At 38.6% G+C, this 24,186-nt stretch overlaps 1 protein-coding gene across 3 annotated transcripts in view; it reads left to right on the top strand.

Annotated features, from left to right (window-relative positions):
* The window catches only part of ERR (estrogen-related receptor), a 194,734-nt gene that overhangs the window by 3,524 nt on the left and 167,024 nt on the right, over positions 1-24,186 (top strand). For 2 of the 3 annotated variants that reach the window (XM_083118981.1, XM_083118979.1), the window contains exons 2-3: positions 2,200-2,277; positions 6,523-6,613. In XM_083118981.1, the coding sequence (XP_082975107.1) occupies positions 6,581-6,613 (33 nt within the window). In that variant the 5' untranslated portion in view covers positions 2,200-2,277; positions 6,523-6,580. The remainder of the gene's footprint in view (positions 1-2,199; positions 2,278-6,522; positions 6,614-24,186) is intronic. The other variant, XM_083118982.1, reaches the window with a different exon arrangement.

Genomic DNA, 24,186 nt, shown 5'->3' with positions numbered 1-24,186 from the left:
ACGTAAGCCCCTGTCAGTGTTTCAACCCCTTGTTTTTCACTATGCTTGCCCTTTTTTTTCACTATGCTTGCCAAACGAAATGATTCGTGGGGCTATCCGTCAGCTACTCAGGTTATCCATCAGCTACCCGTGCATAATGTAAAATTTTCACACGTGACAAACACGATAGTAGGTTTTTTCGGTGAAGAAGGTTGGAAACCCTGCATACCCAGAACATGAGTCAAAATGTGCACCGCCATATTGTGTGTTACATAAGGGAATCAAAAAAATCACTCTATATCTGAAAAATTGTGTTTGTTTTCGTGTAAAAAGCAGAATAGCACCTTGAACTATGTTCCGCAATACACAATTGGTAAGTACGAACCATGCGAAAGACAACATATCCGATTTTAATGTGTCTCCGATATAACGAACTGTTACCAAATTAATAATACATTACTAAAAAGTACAAGGTTTTGTTGTGGTATTTAAAAGGAACAGTTGCAAAATGTGACTATACTTTTTTGCGTGTCTATTTCAGTCAAGTAGGTTGCCAAGTTGAAGAACTAGCCTACATAATTTTTAAAACTATGTATGTACAAAAAAAAAAATGCATCTTAGAATGTAAATTTTTAATGTACAAGAATGGGGTGTACCACTTGTGCAGAAAAAAACAGCAAGTCTACTAAACTCCATTGTAGAACAGTCCCTTCAGGGCAAAAGGCCTGCCAAGCAGGGTTTTCATTGGATTACGAATCGTCAGCATATCAAATCCCATTGCTGTTGTTTTCTGGTTTTTGAGATCAGAGTCCAGCACTATTTATTTCAAGTAGCTTCTCAGGTGGCCTCATGATACTTGTTTAACACTGATCATTTGACCATTTGACAGGAAACTGCTATTTACGTCAGTAAAGTATTGCGATTTCGGTAAAACTTCGGTATGCTCCCAACACCTCTCACTCGTTTCTTTAGTTTGGTTTGGTTTGAGTTGCTGTTTTAAGTCCACTTTATGCACAGTAAGGCTAATCGGGACTGGACCTACAGTTTAAAGTGGGATCCGAACCACTGTGCCTCCACTGGGTATCGAACCCGGGACCCCTTGATTATCGTTTCTTTAGTCATTTTTAACATTCGTACTTACCTATTCTGCATTACGAAAGATTCTTCAAGGTGGTATTTTGCTTTTTCACGAAAATAATTTCAATTTGTGACATGAGTAATTATTGTTGTTCCTTATTTCGCTTCCGTAAGACACAATATGGCGAGACAGTTTGACTAGCATGGTACATCATCATTGGGTATGCAGTGTTTCCAACCTTGTCAACCAAAAAATCACCACGAACCATGCACGAATAGCCCCGGAAACCGAAAAATCCCTACGAACCATGCACACTTAGCCCCACAAACCATTCACAGATAGCCACACAAACCATGCAAGGTTAGGTTCAGTTACGTTAGGCAAACATAGTTAAAATTGTCAACTTCTTGCAAAAAACGGCGTGGTTGGAAACACTGACAGGGAGTTACGTCATCGAACATTCACAACATTTGGTTCACGTAGTGCAAGGAAATGAAAGGAATGACAATTGTGCGTTGGAGAAATATTTCTGTTCAAAAATACATGAACTTCTAAATGCTACAGAAACTCATTTCCGTAAGTAGTTTCTTGTGTAAAAATGAAGAAATCCGTTGGGACCGTATCGAATTTTTACCACGATTTCATCATGTTACATATGTAATTTTTATATGGTTAGATTTTGATTTACATCTGTTGACACATAATACGAAGTTTTAGTGATTACTTACTGCATGTTTCCTTGACACTGGTTTTTCACTTCCATATACTCCTATATAATTCTGTACTTGGCCACAGCTATTCGTAAAAAACAGTGCTCATTACTTTAAAGAAGGTTCAAATTTCATATGACAATTATCGCCAAAATTCTACGATGATAGAATTTGAAAGAATCACAAAACAATCTGAACTGTTACCCAGTAAAATTCTCTGGACTCCTGCAGTGGCAACAAAACCATTCACATGCTTAACTTACATTGTAACATTGTGCTGTTTTAATATGAATTAGATTCTTTGTATACTTTATGTATAGCCACATGTGCTGTTTCTGATGATGTTACTGAATACTTTTACTACTGAGTATTGTGTTATTTAGATAAAAGTTACCACTTGAACGATTAAAAATTATATATTTATTCTTGCAGGAAATAATTTAAGTAACAACGAATCCATGGGTACAAGCAGTACCATGTGACATCGAATTCTGGTTGCAAGGAAGAGAGGTAGGTATTCATTAATAATTGAGATATTATTCTGATGTTTTTTTATGAGAGTTCGTAGTTAGTATTTTGATATACCTTTTTTTTGTCAGCATTGTACCCCCTTGATAATTAGGTATGTTGAATTTTTTGTTTTAATCGGCAGATTTCAATGTGGAAAACACAATTAACCGAGATATTTTATCCCAAAGTATGGCCCCCGTAAGTAAAAGCCTGCTATTTTGGATTATTTTTGCAGTTGTGTACTAGTAAAAACTGTTTAAGTATACACACTCAAATAGCGAAAGAACATGTGAAAATAACTATCAGTCCCAAACTCAGCAATCCTAACCTAATGGCGTAAAATTATAGCTGCTGCTGTAGAATGTCATGTTGGGTGCTATATTAATTTTTGCAAAGCCTTCGGGCTGTTCTACTTCATTGTAAGGTAACAGACACAGGGTAAGTGAGAAACTTCCTACAGTTCGTTTATATTTATTTCGAGTTCTCTACCTTTTAGGAGTTTAATGCATGTTATAAAATTATGAGCGCAATGTACGTACGATTGCTTAGGTTAGCTACTGTCAAGAGTTGACTGCTCTCGCTCATTCTACCAACAGCCGAAAGAGGATGGTTACAGGCTTGCTGGCGCTCGCTGAGGAACATCGGTGGTCATCCTACAGACAGATGGGTGAGGGGTAGAAGGAGTAGTGAAGGAAGGGGGGTAGGTGGTTGCAAAGGCTGAGGAACCAGCAAGTTTTTTCTCAATCAGCGATGCCAACCCCAGCAAAATGGTACTAAACCAAGCACAGTTAGGTCTTTGTTGACACTTTGCACCCTGCTTTTGGCATAATGGTAAAATTTAGCATAATCTGCAAATGCCAGTTCCTGGGAGAGAGGGAAATCGAATTAAAAGGAATATGTTTTCAGGAAATTGAAATAGAATTATGTCCAAATCGTATTTCTACTTCACCAGCAGACATGTTTCAAACAAAAGGAAGTATCCCGATTCAGCTGCTTTTTTACAACCATGCCACGATCCATCCTCTATATTTTCTTCATCCTGCCCGATTTAGTTCGTCAGGAAATTTTATGGTAGGAAATCTGTAGAAAGTTGGGGGTATACAATTTTCTCAAACCTTTTTAAGTTGTATGTTGAACCCATGTCGTTTGTTGCACCATTTTAAACAATTTTGGGAGAAAATTTACTCTATTACATCTGTTTGTTTAGGTTCACATTTAAATATTTCATAGTTCAAAGTGAGGAACAAGGGTCCCTTGCCATACCTTGTGCATGGGTCCGCAGCTAACATTCTAAATGCAAAGGATAGTACAAGCGATACGTGTGACTGTAATGGAACACATTTTTCAAACCTTCCTCAGTTTACCATAACTTCTTTCTACATTCCGAGAAAACCACGAGTTGCCACTGAACAGACATACTTTACTTCACAATAACACATTTTCGCAAGCTTAAAATAATTGAAAACGTTTATAAACAACAAAATCTTCATAAACCATGCAAAATATTTCAGTTTCCGGGGGTACAGAGGGGTCAATGGTACCAGATGGACTAGTGGCATACCTCCTCCATTAGCTCAAATTTCCTAAAGAAAGGAAGTTATAATCCCTTTACCTCTCTCTTATAATATTCCCTATTATGAAATGCCTGAGAATATTGAAAATGAGACCAAGGAAAGTGGAGGTGTCACCAGCCAGTACAACTATTGATTATTTAGCAAACCAGCTTCCTGCGGTAGTCTGAGTCTGCAAAAAGATTGCAAGGGGAGTGAAAGATGACAGGAGTGTGCATGAAGGAGAGAATTGTTTTGGTCATGTATTGTAGCATGAAAGTGGTCAGGTAAAGACTTGACACGACCATCACAATGAATGCCAGGCCAAGGACAATGAAGGTACCATGGTGACCAGTGGTCTAAATATGATCAGGATTTTTTTCAATGCTCTCATTGTAACCTCAGCTCGTGTGTCACTTATTCTACATCCTAATCAATTTACTCTGTGCTTAGTGGCATTTTTATTTCAATTAATTGCCCTCACATTGTAGAACAGCAAATGAACACATTGATGGACAGTTCGCTTACTACTACATTTCCCATCGGCTGAACTACATATACTAAATGAACCAGCTTTTTTGTAGTGCAGTTTTATCTATTCATTTCTTTCCCAATGGTATTGCAATTAGTTCTTGACATTGAATTTCCCACAGGGGCTATTCAAATGTTCTTTTACCTTATAATTTGGGTTTGTGTCTTGGTCAAATTTTAATATACATTGGTCATTTTTGCTTAAATTTTATGGGAAAGAACTTCTTGTTTGCATGTCATCAGGTTCAACTTTATCTGATTTACACATAACAAGCAGAACAAATGAAATGCTTTTGTACATTGTAGTTACATTCAAGAATTTCGGTAAATGAATTCCTTTGACTTGCAGGAAGGAGAGCTTTGTATGTCGATGACTACCATAAATGGTGAGGAAATTAAAGACAGTCCTCCGTTTGTTGCCATCCTCTCAACAGAGGAAACTTATAATTAATGGACTTTTACTAAAAATCTGCATTATACAAATGATATACAGATGTAGAATATGGTAAATGCAGCCAGCTTACCTCCTCTGCAAGGAGGTATTTAGAGTGCGGAGCCCCCACAAAAAAACTACAAAATTAAATAAGAAAATAACCATATTTGCAGGTGTATAAAACAACTTTTACCCTTTAAAAATAGGTCTGAAAAACAGGGTGCATCTTATGCATCGATACTAAGTTTTTGATTACCTTCATTTCTGGACATTTTCTCTGTTCTGAGTTAGACGATTTGTTTCTTGCTAGCTTGCGGTGTGCGATGAAGAATATTAAAATGCATTCTTTTCTGGTTAGATTAGGTAAGTTATTTGTTAAAAGTAGACCTACATGTTACTTTATATTTGAAATAGTGTAAATTAATTATAAATTCAGTGGTAAAGCTTTTTCCTCAAGAATGTGTACATGTACACATTCTACGCTGGCAAATATGGTACTTGTATACTGTTGCATAATATGCAGTTGATGTACTTCTGCAGAACTTGCATAAAGATAAGGATTAGATCGTGGTTATACATCTTTGCATTTACAGTGCCTGTGTAAGTTTATGCGTACCATTGTCAATAATAATATACATAAAAATAATGATCAGGGACTTTTTTTTGTCAGCTGGTCGTAAGAACTTTTTTGGTATTCAATAAATGTTCATTCAATTATGTGCAAACCAGAAAAAAACTATAATAAAGTACTAGAAGAGAAACAATGTCTATTATATGCAGCACAGAAGATAGCCTGATTTAAAAAAGTAATAATAGTAATGATAATCCCAAATACATTTCAGTATACTCTAGTCAAGCAATTTTAAGAAAGTTGACAGGGTGTGATAAGAATATAACGTTTTTATTATTTGCTAAGAAATAACTACCTTCATTCAGGACTACCTTAGTTTTGGTTCCAAAATCAGAGTTGGACCAAAATCCTGGCCAATAATATCTTTTCACAAGTCACATGGACCTTTTGTTTTTTGTATGTTAAGGTCTGCAGGTTTTATTAGTGCAGATTAGAAATTTCAATTACTGAAGCTGATTGTAAACCTGTATTATTGAGTTCCAATTATTTATCTTTATTTGGCTGCATATATGTCCATGATTTAATATTAGTAGAATCACAAATATGTGTTATGTGCTAGTGATTTCATCTTTGTTTAACACTTTCTTGAATGCTCACAAAACCACCATTCCACAATAAGAAAATGAAAAGATATTTATGTCTTATGTAGTTCCTGTGCTAAAAATGTTTTGATGGAGTCCCATTTCCAGAAACCTTCATGTGGACCTATAATTTTTTTTATCCCCAACTATTTGTGACAGTATGCTGCAAATTTCAAACCTTCCCATTTTAAGCTTTTAAACAGTTTTCCTTTACCAAAACATTAATATTTTGGAACATTAACCATATGTAAGAACATATTTAATTTTCTTATTGAATTTATCCTTTTCATTTACTATACAGATGAATTATCAAACATCATTTGTGGTCTTCCACTTTTTACAGAACCGTTGTTGTTAATGTAAAATAGAAAACATGCCTAAAAGCATGAAATCGTTATATTGTGATGTACCTTTTGATTTAGGAAAATAGCTCTTGCTATTTCTCTTCTTTTAATCTTTTTGATCACTTTAAAAGTTAAAAACTTTTAATGTTTAATTTCTTGCTATCTGTGAAAAAAGGAACTGGAGATGGTCCTAAAATGTCAAGTAGAAGAATTAAAATTGAACCAATCGAAAGATGTCAAATAGAAGAATTAAACTTGAACCACTTGTAAGTATCATTTCAAGTTTTTAGATGTCTCCTTCTTTTTCTTTTTTTACATTATGTGGTGGCAAATGTAATAATTTACTATCCTGAATTTATTTCATGTTATATCTAATTTTTACATCATTATTCCATAAAGCAAGAAGGTGGGAGTAAAATATAAAGCAAAAAAGGGCTTTGATGAATCATTTGGGTGTTCCACAAAATGTTTGTCATTGTACATACATTGGATGTATATGTTACCAGCCTAGACGGTATGTTACATATAAAAATTAGTTTTGTTGCTAAAATTATCACCTTTATATGATTTTTGGAGTTAAATTTTATATACGAGGGTCATACTGAAAGTAATGAGCAACTATTTTCAAAAATCAGAATCCATCAATATATGCAAACGAAGTAAATCATTGCCAAATACAGACTTTACTGAAAACATCGAGGTAGTGTGACGTCATTTGTTTTGATCGTGTGAGCACAGGCACTTGTTTCGAAATGGCTGACAGTGATGTTTCGTTTCGACAACCTGTTGTGATTCAATTCCTTGTTAAAGAGGAAATTCCTTCTGCTGAAAATCAGAAAATACTTCAGCATGCGTATGGAGATCTATGCATGGGTGCTAGAAGATGGGTAAAACATTTTAAAGATGGAAACTTGGGCATCAAAGATCAGCTTCGGAGTGGTCGCCCACAAACTGCCTCCACGAAATACAGTACAGTGAAGGAAATGATTGCAAGGTTAGGCTATCGAAAAATTTGTTGTCGCAGGATCCCACGTTTATTGGTGGCAGACCTCAAAGTGCAGCAAATAAACACCGCTCGAGAACTTCTTCAGAGATATTGCAATGACAGCGATGATTTTTTATTGACTATTGTGACCAGTGATGAAAGCTGGTTCCATCATATGGAACCGGAAACAAAGCGGCAGAGCATGTAAAGGCACCATTCCACGTTGATGGCATAAAGTAAAGCAATGATAGTGCTGTCTGCTGGAAAAGTTACGGCTACTGTCTTCTGGGATACAGAGGGCTGCATTCAGGTTAGTTTTCTTGAACCTGGGGTAACCATAAATGCTCGACGTTATATCCAAACACTTCACAAGCTCTGTCGTACATTGCAGGATAAATGTCCTGGAAGGAAAATCATCCTTCAACACGATAATGCACGCCCACACTCTGCTCAGTACACCATGGAGGAAATTGGGAAAATGGGGTGGGAACTTCTGCCTCACCCTCCCTACAGTTCCGACATTGCACCCTCAGACTATCATCTGTTCAGTTTTGTGAAGGAACAGTTACAAAGCCAACGTTATTAGATGACGGAGAACATACAGAGATCAGTGCGTCAGTGCCTGCAAGCAGCTGGAACGGAGTTCTACGTAAGGGTATTTTCAAGCATCCAGAACGGTGGGAAAAAATGCATGCAAAGAAATTAATACTTTGTTGAAAAGTAAAGAAAAGTTTGTAGATTATGATGTAGTATGTTTTTCTTTAATAAAACCAAAACTCGCTTCATAAAAAATAGTTGCTCATCACTTTCAGTTTGGCCCTCATACATATATGTATATACATATATATTATTGCTGGTGTTTGGAATTATGCACAATTTTATTAGCTAAATCTTCAACACATAGTCAGTGACGTGACTGACAGTGCTCGTCCTGAAATAGAATTCATTGCGGGGATCTTTCCAGAAGGAAAGTTATGTAGGAGTGGGAAAATTTTCAGGGAGAAACATGTGTTGTGTTGCGTTGGAGGTCGTTCGAGGTGTGGGTGTGTACACAAAACTGTATTTCGAGATCGGAGATGGAATTTTTAGCATTGCTAGGAAAATTTTAGTCTGTCAGACACATCAAAGAATCACTGTTCTCTGAGGCTGCATTGTTTGTGCATCGTCTTGCATTTCCTTTTCCTTCTGGTGGTGTACTTAAGAGCAGTGTCATGCCCAAAGGGGATGCAGGGTCAGTGTTCCTAAAATCCTAAAAAACAAGAACGATAAATGCAGGAAAATATGGCAAAATTAGGGCTGACTACTAATAATAGTTCCTCTTTTAAAGATCCTGACTTCCCACTTCTTTAGAGCATGTCAAAGCCAGTAGTAAATGCATTTCATTGTGCATGAGAGTTTGCTTCTGAAGGACATTATGCTTCAGATAACAGTATATGAATTTGTTCACACTGCAATTGCAAAATAACACATGTGCTGAAGGATTCTGCAATTAAGCATAATGGTAGTGAGAGGCTCAAAGAGATGAAAAGTAAAGTGGGTGAAACAAATTGGCAATTTTCTGTCCTTGGAGGCCTCAAGAAATCTAAAAGAAGTAAAGAAGACAATGAGTACATGGTCATGGACTGTAGAAGCCTCTGCTAAAGCAAAATTTTCCATTAGAGTGAATGAATAAACTACAATCTTTCTGTTTAGAAGTTTGTTTTGTATAGGAAGTGATGCGAGTGAATACTGTGAACATTTACTATGATATGTGGAATACCATCAGTGTTATTGCAAACTGAAAAGTGGAATTTAAGAATGCAATTTTTGAAAAAAAAAAATTCTGTGAGGGTGAAAGTGGAAATATGATTGTGTTCAAAGATTTGGGTGATATCCTTCAATAAACATTTTATATTTAGTGGCTGATGAGATAAAATAGTTTTCCAAATTCAAGGAATTTGGTAATTTCTCACAAAGGTAAGCCTTATTTTTTCTTGTCATTAAAACTAAAAATTATGTCAGTTTTCCTAACTAAAGCAATGTGAAAATCTTAAGCATAGAAGGAACAGTAAAAATACATGTAAAAATAACAATGATTTTAAATTAATAACTAGGGAACCGATTCTTAGGTGCTAAAAAGGAGGAATTTAGGTCTTTATGAACTCTATTTTATGACTTTTAGGTGCTTATAACAAATTAATAGGTATAATTATTAATTAATAATAATTTTACGAAATAACTAGTTTTAGATGCCATTTGTATACAAAAAGACACTATATTTTCTGTGCAATGAATTCTCTTCTTTGATTATAAAAAGGATACAATTTGTCCAGTACAAAATCTCTTATTTTGAAGTACAGCACCACCATGTGTTTTTCAATGTTCTCCATGGTGAATTTCTTCCGGTTGTCCATGAGTAGGCACTAGTTCATGAAGAAACTTCTCTCAATGCTTCAGGAAGTTATTGATTCAAACTTCATAAATGCAACTGCTGCTGATTCCCAAGGCAGATTTAGGCCTCCCGTATGGCATAGTGGTAAAATGTCCTCACCTTGTATTCAAGGGGTCCTGGGTTCAATACCCAGCAGAGGCACATAGTGGTTTGGATCCCAATTTAAACTGTAGTTCCAGTTCTGATTAGCCTATCTGTGCATAAAGTGGACTCAACACAAAAAACTCAAACTGAAGGCAGGTTTGCAGTGGTCTTTTCTCCTTGATGAACAGCAACTGTTCTAGGGCAGTTGTAATTTCCCCTCCACCTATACTGTTTTGTCAATGGGGGAAATGGATGAATGTATTCTTGGAAAATTCCAGCAATCTTACACTGTTGGAGGCCGGGAATAACACCGGTTGTGGTATTTTTTTTTTTTTTTTTTAATATTTTTAGCTAGGATTCCATCTCAAAACTGCCTGAATATGTGGTATGCTACACCCATGATCCCTTTAATTCCCTGGGAAGTACAGTGTTCAACAACGGAGAATGCCTCATTCAGTCAATCTCACTCCATATTTTTCCAATTTCGTGACACCCCTTGCTGTTGCATTGCTTCTTTTACCACTCTGATTTGTTCAAGGTCTCCAGGTTTAAGGGTCTCAAACTTTTGTGGTGGAATTTAAGGGTTATTCTTACAATAAAAGTTATTTTCAAATGTACACGGAAGTTTTAAAAGGCAGTTTTTAGGCACAAACAGGGCTTTTAGGTATTTATAGGAATTTATGATTCATTTAGGCATTTTAGGTCCTATAGAATTTCAGTAGAGGGGTGCTGTGTACATGAAACGCAAGGATCTCTAAATAGCATACATCTAGGACATAGCAAAAAGAAAAGAAAAGTAGGTATGGGACTAGAAATCCTCTCCCTATTAATAACACTAAATTTTGCCCTGTACCATGAAAAATTACACTGAATTGCAGTAAAAGATAACATCAAAATTTAGGGAAAAATTATACTAAAACTTTTCCTGGATTCCCTTTCATTTCATCAGAAATGTGCACTAAAGATGGGGCAAGCACCGCTTGCATAGAATTTTTTCGAAATTCTCAGAGAATATTTCATGTACTTGTTGCTCTCTGCATTTTCTATGAAATGATAAAGTGTTTTCATAATTTGAGGCCACAATTCTGCTATACTTTATATGTTTTCATGCTGCCTTTTTGACTATGTTGGTTCTCTGCCGAGGAGAGAGGAGTGATTCTCTGTTTGCATTTGCCCCAGCTTACCGCTTTTGGACTTACGTTGCTCGTGCATGAAATAAGTGATGAAAGTCTGTCAAAAACGTTCGGATCATTTCCTATTGTGTCATGGAATTGTTAGTAGATTTTGATATTATATTTTGGGTAAGAAATATAAGGTATGTCTGTATTCATGAATACAAGTTCTTTAGTTTCAGTGACAGGAGCTTAGAGTATACAACACTGTAGTAGGATAGGGAAGACCAGGAGCAAGATCGTGGTCTTGGACTACTTTTGCTTAATTTTTCCTCTTGTTTTCAAGTGTTATGCTTCAATCTTGCAATGTCTGACACAGATGCTGTTGAGAAACACATGGAGCTCCACTATTTTCTGTGGAAACAGGTGATTAAATTCCTACAATGAAAAACAAGGCACTTGTATTCATCTCTGATTGAATCTCAATTAGACGATGGAAATTTTTAATGTAAACTACTTACAATTTTTCATGAATGAATTAAATATCTTCTTGGAATAAATTTTCAGAAGTGATGGAACAATCCTTAAATGCATTTACATATTTTGATAGTTGATTTCTTAATAGTTTCCGTGCTCAAAGTGGAATTCCTAACTGGGGGATGTTTGTTCAATCCATGGAAAATAATGGGAAGGGGATGCTTTACATAAATTATCCTAGTCGAGGGGATGGTGCATAGTAAAAATGTTTTTTTTTATTTTTTTTATTGTCCGATAGTCATGGCTTAGTGTGACAGTGACTACTCCCGAAATGATCAGAAAAATACTTGACATGGTTCTGCAGTACTGGCGAATGTACAGGTCCAGTGGTTAATAAAAGGCATGTAACATGAGAAAAAGCCACTGTCTTGTGGAGAGGAGGGATCCTAAAAGACTAGGGGAAAATACCCCGACAGAAAATTAGCCTGCTTGGAGGCTCAGGTGGCAGCCCCATCACCAAGATCGGGTGCTGTGGGCCAATAACCTGCACACTTTAAATCACACTATTAAAGAAACATGAACAAGAGGAAGCCGAACTGATTCTAAGACGACATTTGGCCTGAAAAGGACAACGAGAATTGGAATATGGAATGTAAGAACCCTGCGGGAGAGTGGAAAACTACGGCAGGCAGTGGCCTGCATGAAGATCTATTGTCTGAGCATCCTAGGTGTAAGTGAAGTGAGATGGTCAGAGTTTGGAGAGGTAAATACCCATGAAGGAGTTACATTCATATATTCCGGAAGACCTGAGGGTGAGGGTGTGAGCCGTGATGGTGTGGGTATATTGATGGACAAGGAAGCAAAAAGGAGCCTTATTCAATGGTATCCAGTGTCTGCGAGGATAATTGTGGCACATTTCAAAACCAATATCAGAGACATCGTTATGATACAGTGTTATGCACCCACAGAAGTAGCAGAACCTGAAGATAAACAAGAGTTTTATAGACAGCTCAATGAAACAATAAAGAAGCAAAAAAGGAAGGATATCATAATAATTGGAGGAGATTTAAACGCAAAGCTTGGGCAGGACAATGAAGGCCTTGAGCATGTCATGGGTAAACATGGTTTAGGAGAGCGAAATGAGAATGGACAACTTTTTGTAGACTTCTGTGCTAGCCATGAATTAGTTATTGGTGGTACTATATTTCCTCACAAGAAATGCCATAAGGTAACGTGGGTATCACCAGACCATAGAACAGAAAACCAGATAGACCACGTGGCAATTGGACGGAGGTGGTGACGTTCGCTACAGGATGTAAGAAACAAGAAAGGTGCAGACATTGGGAGTGATCATCATTTGGTAGTGGCTAACTTTAAAATGAAAATTCAAGCTCAGAAGAAGAGAATGCAACAGACAAGGAAGCGGTATGATGTTAGTAAGTTGAAGGATAAGAATCTCCAGGAAACCTTCAGGATTGAACTGAGAAATCGGTTCCAAGTATTGACCGATGAAAGTGAGCAGAATGAAACAATTGAAAGAGAATGGACAAAAATTCGATCTGCCTTCGCAGAAGTAAGTGAAAAGCTTCTGGGCTTCAAGGATAGGAGGAAAAAAGATTGGATGTCTCTGCAGACCTGGGAAAAAATTAATGAGCAAAAAGTAATTAAGGAGGCAATGAACTCAAGCAGGACAAGGGCAAGGAAGGCAGAATTGCAAACAAAGTATACAGAGAAGGATTGAGAAGTAAAGAGGAGTGTTCGTAGGGATCAAAGAAACTGGGTAGACAATCTGTCTCAGCAGGCGGAGGAAGCAGCAAAAAAGAGGAATCTTAAAGAACTATACAACATCACAAAAGTTCTGTCAAGGAAACAGATGCAGAGAAATCGACCAGTGAGAAGTAAAGATGGCACCCTCCTTACGAATACTGAGGACCAACTGAAACGTTGGAAGGAGCACTTCAACAACCCTTAATCGCTCTGTGGATGCTCAGATAGACCAGGGGGAAGAGGAAGATGATAATGATGGTGATGTTGGCCCCAGTGTAAGAATTAGGACGGATGTTCCAACAGTAGGAGAGATTAAACAGGCTCTGAAAGAGGTACGTAATTGTAAAGCAGCTGGTGTCGACAACATACCACCGGAAGTGATTAAAAATGACATAACACCACAGCAAATATGTTGCAGCCCTTATTTGAGAAGATATGGATAGAGGGAGTGATGCCTAAGTACTGGAGGAGTGGCCTGTTGGTGAAGCTACCGAAAAAAGGGGATACATCAAAGTGTGACAACTGGAGAGGTATAGCACTTCTGTCCATTCCGAGTAAGATCTTCACTAGAGTTATCCTAAACAGAATTAAGGAACATGTTAACTTGAGACTCAGAAGAGAACAGGCAGGGTTTCGACCAAATCGCTCTTATATTGATCAAATTAACACCTTGCGGATAATTTTGGAGCAATGTATAGAATGGTCATCTCGTCTCTATACAGTTTTCGTTGACTTCGAGAAAGCATTTGACTCGGTCAACAGAAATGCAATGTGGAAGGAAGTGAAACGATATGGAGTGCCCACAAAAATTCTTGATCTTATCCGAGAAACTTATCGTGATTATACATGTTGAGTTACACATGAAGGCCGTGTATCTGAACCAATAGATGTGCAGTCTGGAGTTAGGCAAGGTTGTATATTATCACCTACAATGTTCCTGATCGTGATCAATGCAGTGATGCGAAATGTAATAGGAGGGAAAAGACGTGGTATCTAATGGGGATTGAATAACAGACTAGAAGACCTTGATTTTGCAGACGATTTGTGCTTCTTATCTGAAGCACATGGTGATATGCAAACAAAACTAGCAGATCTGATAGAAAGTGCAAGAAAAGCAGGACTTGTGATTAACTCCAAGAAGACCAAGGCACTGAGGATTAACTCCACAAAAACAGACCCGTTTAATATTGGTGAAGAGATTATTGAAAGTGTGGATAGCTTTACTTACCTGGGTAGTGTGGTGGCAAAAGACGGAGGGGCTGCACAGGATGTTTCTCAACGAATCCAAAAAGCAAATGGAAACCGAGGTGTCCATACAAATAAAGTGGTGAAAATGGAATTGGATAGGGCATACATTGAGGAAGGAAAATTATGCTGTCGAGAGAGAGGCACTAGACTGGAACCCGCAGGGAAGAAGAAAAAGAGGAAGGCCTAGCAGACATGGTGAAGATCTGTTCACGCTGAGGCCTTGGAGGAAGGAAAGAGCTGGAATGCAGTGAAGAGAATTGCTGTCAGTAGGACCAGGTGGAGATGCTTTGTTGATGCCCTATGTTCCACAGGGAACAACATAAAATTAAGTAAGTAATGTAACGTCTTGTATGGCAGTGTGCAGTTCCATCTTGACCCAACACTTGCTTTTGAAAAGGGGGCTTTCCAAAAGTTAAGACCTTACAAGAAATGTACCAGAGTAGTTGTAAGTCAGAGTTTTTAACTGTATTTCAAGCTGTAGAGGAGTGCCAAATTTGTTAAAATATATATGTGGATTTATCACTTTGACAGTAAGATCAAAGCCAAAGGCCTGGAGTGAACATCACCAGGTGCCTCCACCTCACAAAGAAGTTGAAAACTACAGCAACTCAGAAGAGGAATATAGCATTGTTGATCTGGAAGCTGTAAGACTAATACTTGCTGAACAGTGGCGAAGCGTGACATTTTTACGTAGTCATCGCAAGACTTGCCAAACGTCAGGGTGAATCTTTCAACCCGGGAAGGGGGAGGTGGCATTCCTACATTGATAATGATGATAACAGTGTTCATACATGACGTGTGAAGTAGAGATGGCTAAATCTATTCTTTTTTTAAAAAAAAAAAATGGAAAAATTGTTAAACTTCTCTCTCCGAAATTCGGATTGCTTCTGAAATCCAGGTAGGATTTTCCGGAATCCTGATATTTTTGGCCATCCGTGGTGTGAAAGTAAGATATATTAGGGAAAAGGTTATGTTTGAGTAAGTATGTCTTATGACCTCGAGAACAAAAATCTTGATCAATCTTGTCATTTGTAAGCATAGTAAACACAAAACAGCAGAAAGTGCTTCATGTTTTGTAAACAAAGAACATTTTTGCCCCCGAAAAATCGATATTTGAACCGCAGGATCCAAAAAATTAAAAGAAGAAATACTATGACGAAAATAGAATGGATCCAGAACTGCTTTTTTTTTTCAGTTCTTTCTAGCACTAACCGTGGGGAAATTTATGCTTTTGCTTACTTATATATATTTTCCTATTCACCATTACTTTCATCATGTATTCTGTGTAAGTTGCATTGCGGTGCTCTTCAGTATGTTTTTTTTTTCCTCTTAAAAAACAAGAGCGTTGCATGCTTTACAGTGCTGGACATTCTGAGAAGTTTCATCTTGATGTCACAGAAACCCTGCCATGTTTGTAAACAAGGAGGCTTAAAAGAAAAAGGTATCTCATGACCAGACCTTCAAAAGCGGCGGAAAAGCGGTCAAAAGACCTTGGATTCGCAGACCTGCTGTGATGAGCTGTCCCGCCTGACACCATTGCACTCAACGGAAACGCAGCGGGATGGTTGGGCACGAGGGGAGGGGGTTGTAGAACTGGGCTTTCCTTTCGATGCGCTAAACTTAGCGAATCTCTTGCATATTTCTAGCTGTTTAATGGTGTTACTTGACTAATTTCGCTCAAATATGCGAATATTCTGATTTATTTTTTTCTTCTTCCCTAAAATATTTAAAAAGCAATATTTTTATTATTTTGCTTTGTTATCGCCGCATCTCCCGATGACCTCTGTTGCTGAAATATCTCAAATCTGCAATTACTGCACTTGTTTAATACTACATGTGAGTAAGTTATCTAGAGCAGAGTAGAAAGTTAATTCAAGGCAACCTCTACATACATTTCTGCAAATAAGATTTGCTTTAACACCGTCACATCAGTCTCTTGTATTGGCAACCTACCTAATTCACCAGACCTAGGGTCCCCAGACTTCCAGCTCTTCCAAATCTGGAAACAATAACGATAACAGTGTTGTGACTTGTTACACATCTGACCAAAGGCATATTTGTTCCACTGTGATGAGGTGCTGGAGCATTGATGGGATAATTTTGTCACACTTGGTAAAGCCTATGTTCAGAAATAGATGGTCTGGGACTCTGGTATGTAGAAATTTCAGCAAAGTCGAAATTGTATGGTTTGGATGTGATCAATTTCTCTCTTCTATGTCAGTGAACGAGCATACTGATACCCCCTCATACGAGGGTCACTATTTATATTTTAAGCCTAACAATGAAAAAACAGGAATTTGGCATTGAAAACTGCTTTAATGTTTTTCGAAGTATTATCCTTTATGGTCAATACACTTTTGCATTCATTCGAACCATTTGTCAAAGCAGTTTTTCCAATCTTCTTGAGACACCTCCATAATATGGTTTTTGAACGCATCAACGGCATCTTCTGCCGACGAAAATCGTTGTCCACGCAATTTATTCTTGACATTCGGGAAGAAGAAGAAGTCATTGGGTGCCAAATCAGGACTGTACGGCGGATGACCCATCAATTCGATTTTTTGACTGTTCATAAAGTCTGTTGTTAGACGAGATGTGTGACAGCTGGCATTGTCTTGATGAAGAATGATCCGACGGCGTTTATTTGTTTTCCGTATTTGACCGAAGACCTCTGGCAAACAAATTGTTGTGTACCATTCAGAGTTGACCGTTCTACGTTCCTCTAAAGGCACAGTTGCCACATGACCAGTTTTCCCGAAAAAACAGGTGACCATTTGTTTCGATGTGCTTCGAGCGCGAACAACTTTTGTTGGATTGGGTTCATCTTGAAACACCCATACAGTCGACTGCTGTTTACGTTCCGGCTCATATGCATATATCCATGATTCGTCACCTGTTACAATCTTATATACGTCTTTTGAAGCACCACGATTGTATTTATTGAGCATTTGTTTGCACCAATTGACGCGAGCGTCTTTTTGAGTTTTTGTCAAATTGTGTGGGATCCAACGAGAACATACCTTTCTTACAGCTAAATGATCATGTAATATTTTATATATGCTGGTGGAACTAATGCCTATGGTTGCCTCAATCTCACAGTATGTCACATGACGATCTTGCAGTATTAGGTTTTGCACAGCATCAATCTTTTCTTGAACAACAACTGATTTTGGACGACCTTCGCGAATCTCGTCGGTGAGCAAATGGCGGCCACGATTAAATTCGTTATACCAGCGTTTCACAGTGGCAAAGGATGGGGCTTCATCGCCAAATGTGGAAGTAAGTTGATCGATGCACTCTTGTCTTGATAATCCACGTCGAAAATCGTAAAAAATCATTGCACGAAAATGTTCACGAGTTAATTCCATTTTATTGTTGTCGCGCAATCTCCAAGGCAACACAAATGAAGCTATTGACAACTTCAATCAGTGTTGCCAAGGCTTAAAATGTAAATAGTGACCCTCGTATAGTGATGAAATTGACCCCAGTTTTGATTATAATACATCTAATGAATCATTGCTTTTCTGAAAGAAAAGAACTTGTATTCGTGAATACAGACATACCTTTTTTTTCTTACCCAATATATAATATCAAAAAAAAGAAAGAATCAGACACTCGAGGCCTCTCCAAATAGTCAAGAGGCAGGAAAACTTGAGCTGTTTGATCGAGTAAAAGTTTTGATTAGCAAGGAGAAAGTATTATGTATGAAAGGGATGAGTGATTACTGGGTGCCACTAAATGGAAGCCAGTATAAAAATTACAACTTTAAAAGAGGAAATGTGGTAATTCTAAGATGCACATTTTTTTTGTGCATGTAAACTGTATTAGGTCATACAATAATTGTAGGAAAGGGAAGATTTCATAGAGATGCACTTCTGTAAAAGATATTTCACACCAAAGTGGCTTGTGACACACGACACATGTTATTTGGAAGGAATCAATCAACAGTAACGTTTCACACCGCAGTGGCAAGGCAGGTCATGCAAGTCTGCATTCGATTGGTAAAATCCACGAGTTGTGTGCGACATCTATCACTTGTTGCTTTGGTGTGAAATGTCCCATAACTAATAATGTAGCACTTCCGCGATTCACATCTCCCTCTCAGAAAGAAATGTTGGAGGGGTGTCTTTTTTTACATTGGCCTAGGAGCAGCTATCTACATTTTAAATCCAGTTTTGCTCATTGGAGTATTCTCCAAACCATTGGAGTGGAACATGTAAGTTTGCGTCAAAGAATTGATAACTATGAACCAAAGTGAATTGACGCTGGCTTTCTTAAATTATATGATTGAAGGGTGCTTGAGATGTACATTTTTGTGGCTAGTAATTTCATAAAAAGGGGCCTATTGCCCCCTTTTTTAATAGTTTTCTAATACCAGGCTATTAGACATTCTGATATATTCGGGACAATTCTTTATTTTTAATCCCTTTCCTATTTTTCTGAAAGCAGTCGGGATTTGAAAATGTCCCAATTTTGTCAGGCTCTCTCTTCTTCTCCCTCTCTCTGTGATGTATGTGTATCCACTGCTGGTATGGGTTATTAAATTATTTATTATTTAAATGAGTTAGAAAGTGTTTGCATATGGGGAGGGGAGCATGATGAACTAAATTTGTTTTTTGTCAATATAACTAATTTGAATTTCCTAATTATGTTTGTCAGAAATAGCCGAAAAATTTCATCTTGAATTAAAACGATTTTTCTTTCATTTGCACCTTATAAAGAAAGCTGGATAAAGCAGACGGGATTTATAAAATTTGGGCCCTGCCGACATTATTGTTATTATTGTGATGGTTATTGACAATTTTGTTATCATGGTACTTCACTTCCACTAATTGCATGGTCTGTATTAATAAAACTTGTAAACTTTATAGACACATCTGATTAATAAAACTAGTAAACTTTATAGACACATCTTATTAAGAAAAATTTAATTAAACTTCGATAATATTAGATTTAACAAGAGAACGCTCACCTCAGACTGTTTCCTTCTGGCTTTCATGACAGCAAACTGATGAATGAGAGATTCAAAGTCAACTTGTACAAGCTTTAGACATACTTTCTGAACAGAAAAATGAATTTAATTGATGTACAGTACTTTCTTTAGAATTTTCGAAAGATGCTTATATTTTTCTTTCTTCACTTTTCATATATAAACACCATTTGCACTATGCATTTCGCCACACAACGCTAATACTGCACCTGCACCAAAGGAAAAGAAACTGACACTACATTCCGGTAGCTACACTGGCTGCGAACAGAGAAACAAGGATGTTGATCTTGATTTCAAGCATCAATATCCCTCCACTTGAGTTTCAGTTGTTGGCATTCAAAATGTTTACATTCGTTTCTTCGAGGAACAAGTGTTTATATTCGAGCACTGTTACGTGATCTCAGGCAGCTTCCTTTGGAGTCTGCCATACAGACATGCACTCCAGTTAAAAACAGCACTGAAAATATTCTTATGATGTAAGAAGTTATTTAAACGCTAGAAGCTAATTCCTTCTACCTTTTTTCATGAAATAAGCAACAGCAAGTAAAAGGACTTGACACTTTGTTTTATTTTGTTATTTTCACAATATTAAGGAATTTTAATAGTCGATGCTCCTAGTTACTTCTGCCCCATCAGTGCCTAATTTTTGTGTCCCCCTGGACTTGCAGTTTCTAGGGCCTAGTGGCAAATCCACCCTCCGTCAGAGGACGTTATGACCCACGCACAGTGGCGTAGCGGCCAGCCCCGCAATGCAAGGGCCCCAAGGTGTAGGGGCCCTGCAGTGCTCTCTCTCTCTGTGGTCCTGAAATTTTATGTAATCCCAGAAATTCAACAGATAGTGTTGCTTATTAAAAAAATGGATTCACGAAACAGAAATCTGGTTCCCACGACGTCTGCGATAATAAGCAGTAGCGTATTGTCTCAGCCAGAGGGGCCCGGGCAACTTGACATATGGGTCTCCTCCGATATGCAGAATTAGCTTACTTGATCGCCGATGGCCATCGATAGGAAAATATCTTACATCTCATACCTTTATAGCTACTCAGTGTGTTGTAAACGTAGTGTAGTGTAGTACAGTTATGAATCTAGTAGAGATATTCATTTGTTGAATCAGTGGATGACTTATTGCTACACAATAAACAAACTTGATAATGCATAACCTTTTTACCAATAATATTAAGTTTTACAGGTGGTATTTAAAAAGTAATTTTCCACCAAATATTTTTAAAGGGGCCCCAAGCCTCAATATGATATTGAAATATGATCTGAGATAAATTCCCCACATCGTTCATGCCTGTTATGTGTTACTTGAAAGTGGCTTAAAACCTCAGTAGGAAATGGAGCCCAGGGGCATGCACAGGGACGTCGTTAGAGGGGGGGCACTGGCCCCCCGAAACGTTCACGTGGCCCCGGCAAACTGTTCTACATTTGCTGAAAATTTTACTTTCATGACAAATATTGCAAAATAGTTTTTCAGATTTTTTTTCTATCAGTTAGAAACACTGTACTTAATTTGAGTGGCATGAACCCAAAAACCACATTTCTTTCTAGTTTTCCTGGTTCTAGCTATAGTGGATGTCAGTGTAGGAACCTAGAACTTCGTTGTTTCTCGAAATTTTGAGGGAGCTGTCTTTCCTCCCCAACAGTCGCAGGTCAACAACAGGCAGGGTTGGGCGTTGAGTGTTGCCGTTGCGTCCAAACAAAGTTTTGAGCTTGAGTAGATTGAAGAATGACCGCTTGTGCAGCGGTAAACCACATATATGCAAACAGTTACAACTGGTCCCGAATCAGAGCGCAATACACGCTAAATAAGTATAATGGTGGCAGGATGCCTCATATCTCCGGGTAAGGTAGTATTGTTCCCACCAAATAACTATTCTACTATTGAAACAGTCTAAAACACGCAACGTGTTAAAAGTAATTACAACCTTAGTGACAATGAAGTTCGACCAGTCACAAATATAGGAGTGCGTTGTGAAAGAAGGAGAACACATGCATATGCTGAACATATTTTATTCAGCAGGCTACAAAGGAAAACATAAATTTCCACTGCAACGCAGCAATGTATGGTGTCCACACAAAATAAAACATTTTCGTCCATCTACACGTGACATTGAAGTTCAACCACTGTTAGAGGGGATCCTGTTTACCATGGTGTGACGCCGCCCCGTCGGCGAATAACTGTGGCAATGCGTCGGGGCATGCTGCGGACGAGTCGTTCAAGGTATTCCACATCGATGCGGTGCCATTCTTCCTGCAGGCAGGCGATAAGAGCAGCCATTGTCGTGGGTCACCTCTGTTGCACACGTCGCTTAAGAACACGCCACACATTCTCAATGAGCGAGAGGTCGGGACTCGATGGTGGCCATGGCAGAGTTCGCACGTGATGGCGAGTCAACCATTCTCTTGTCAGCCACGCTGTATGAGGCCTGGCATTGTCGTGTTGAAAGATGAGACGCCGCCTGTGGAACAGGTGCCTTCACACTGTGGGAAGATGCCGCTCCAGTATGCGTGTATAGGCGTGTGCATTCACGATGCCCTCACAGACGTGTTGTGGGCCAACCCCAGATGCCGTCATGCATCCCCATACCATCACCGACGCAGGTTTCTGTACCCGACGTGCATAACATTTTGCTTCATTCTGTTCCTCCTTCCGACAAATGACTGTTTTCCGTATTTTCCCGTACACAACATTGAAAATGGATTCGTCCGTCCACAAAACCCTGTTCCACTGCCGAAATGTCCATCCCCGGTACATTCGTGCCCACCGTAGTCTATTGCCTTTGTTCAACATGGAAAGGAAGGGTTTACGTTTCGCCTTGTACACTCGGAAACCGCATCGCTGTAGGTAACGGCGAATGGTTATGGTTGACACTTCAATGTGAAAGCGTTCTCGAGTCCACAGTCGTAATTCGGCCACAGAAACATGATTGTTGGTCTGGATATAGCGCCTAAATATCCGTAGGTCACGCACGCTCAGCAGGCGTTTTCGACCGGGGGCTTTACCTGGCTCTGTAGTACCCGTATTTTGGTGGTGTTTGATGATGCAGTGGACGGTTGACTTGGGTAAGTTCAGTTGGCGCCCTATTTCCCGTTCACTGAGTCCATCCCGTTGCAACTCCACCACTCTTCTCCTCACGGCGTTGTCAATAGGTTTGCCTCTGGCCATGGTGATGATGCACTGCGATTCCTCGGTGCACAGCACACGCTTATATACGGCGGACTCCCTTATCGTGTCCGTGACGTCATGCTTCCGTCGAATGCGCCACTATCTGGAATTTTTCCGTATGGGTCTGGTGCTTGGTCGAAGTTCAATGTCACGCGTATAGTTCCCCGTTTTCGTTCTTTACGTGACCTTTGGTGCAACATGCTGGGATCACGATTCTTGCCTGCTCACACGCCTCCTCTTACACACATGCGTCACTTCTGCGGGTCACCCATTCCACCGCCTATGCCTCTGTGCATTTCATCACGTATTCCTTTCTGGTCGAACTTCATTGTCATCAACGTTGTATCTTCACAAACTGTACGATTTCTCGAGTCTCATATTTTTCTCGATATCGTGAAGACCGATTTTGAGAATCCTCCTTAACCTCCCGGATTGTGCAGTGATAGCGTTGTTGCCTTGTAATCGAAAGGTCCCGGGTTCGATACATGAGTGGAGATACACAGTGGTCCGGATCTTACTTCAAACTGTAGGTCCAGTCCCGATTAGCATAACTGTGCATAAAGTGGAATAAAACACCAACTCAACTCAACTCCTTAACAAACTTTTCGAAGAATCGAAAATTTAACAAGAACAAGTAAATACATTTTTGTAATTTTGAAGTAAATTATTATTATAGTTGTTATTATTTTGGGTATTTTTGGTTCGTATGAATCTGCCTCACACAGTAAGCTTATTTTGTTGAGTCAAGTACAATAAAAACCCTTGCAATAAGTCACTGGAAAGACATGTGAGGTTGCACGTATATTTAAGCATCTATAAATATATAATAACCCGTGGTTCGACAGCCCTGGAAGGGCCTTGGTCTATCTCCCGACTGCCAACCCTCCCACAATCCTACCTAAAATTTTAGAGGTGTGGAGATCTTCAACCAGTAATGGGGTGATGTGGGGTCTGCACGTCGAACCCCCAACCGTTATAGGGGATATCCATAAAGAATAATTATATTCTTGTGGTAAGGAGTCGTTGTCATTTAACAAACTTTATTGATTTATTCCATCAGCATTATTTAAAATGTAGTGCCATACTGAACTTACCAACTTAACAAAGGCACATTGATTGCTAAATGAGGCATTTTCCTTGTGTTGCAGAGCAGGTTCAGTGTTTGGAGTATTGCAATGTTTTACACAGTCCGTTCGAAGAATTTTGAGAATATTGATGTTTTGTCAAAGGGACCACCCCCGAATAAATATCTGTGGATGTTTTACAGGTTTCATCGTATTTAAGAAGGTAATTTTTCCGGTGCAACTTTCCTCCGTACAACATGTATTTTGCCACTCAAGTTGAAGAGCCGATTATTAGGTGCAACGACCTTGGCAGAAAGAAACTCTGATTGGCACCATGTTGACAAAAGACTCAAGAAGTCCCGCAACCGACATAACTCGAAGCGCTCGGATCCTATTGTGACATACACTTTGATTGAACACAAACGGATGCATTGGTAGGAAATACAGTGATTTTATCGGCCGTCCCTTTCTGGGAAGTCCGGGAACTTTTGAAAACACACTTTCCCTTCATG

This window comes from Lepisma saccharinum, chromosome 3 (assembly GCF_977018435.1).
Source record: "Lepisma saccharinum chromosome 3, izLepSacc3.1, whole genome shotgun sequence".
Classification (NCBI taxonomy): domain Eukaryota; kingdom Metazoa; phylum Arthropoda; class Insecta; order Zygentoma; family Lepismatidae; genus Lepisma; species Lepisma saccharinum.
The sequence above is the reverse complement of the archived record's forward strand: the minus strand, read 5'-3'. Positions and strand labels throughout refer to the sequence as shown.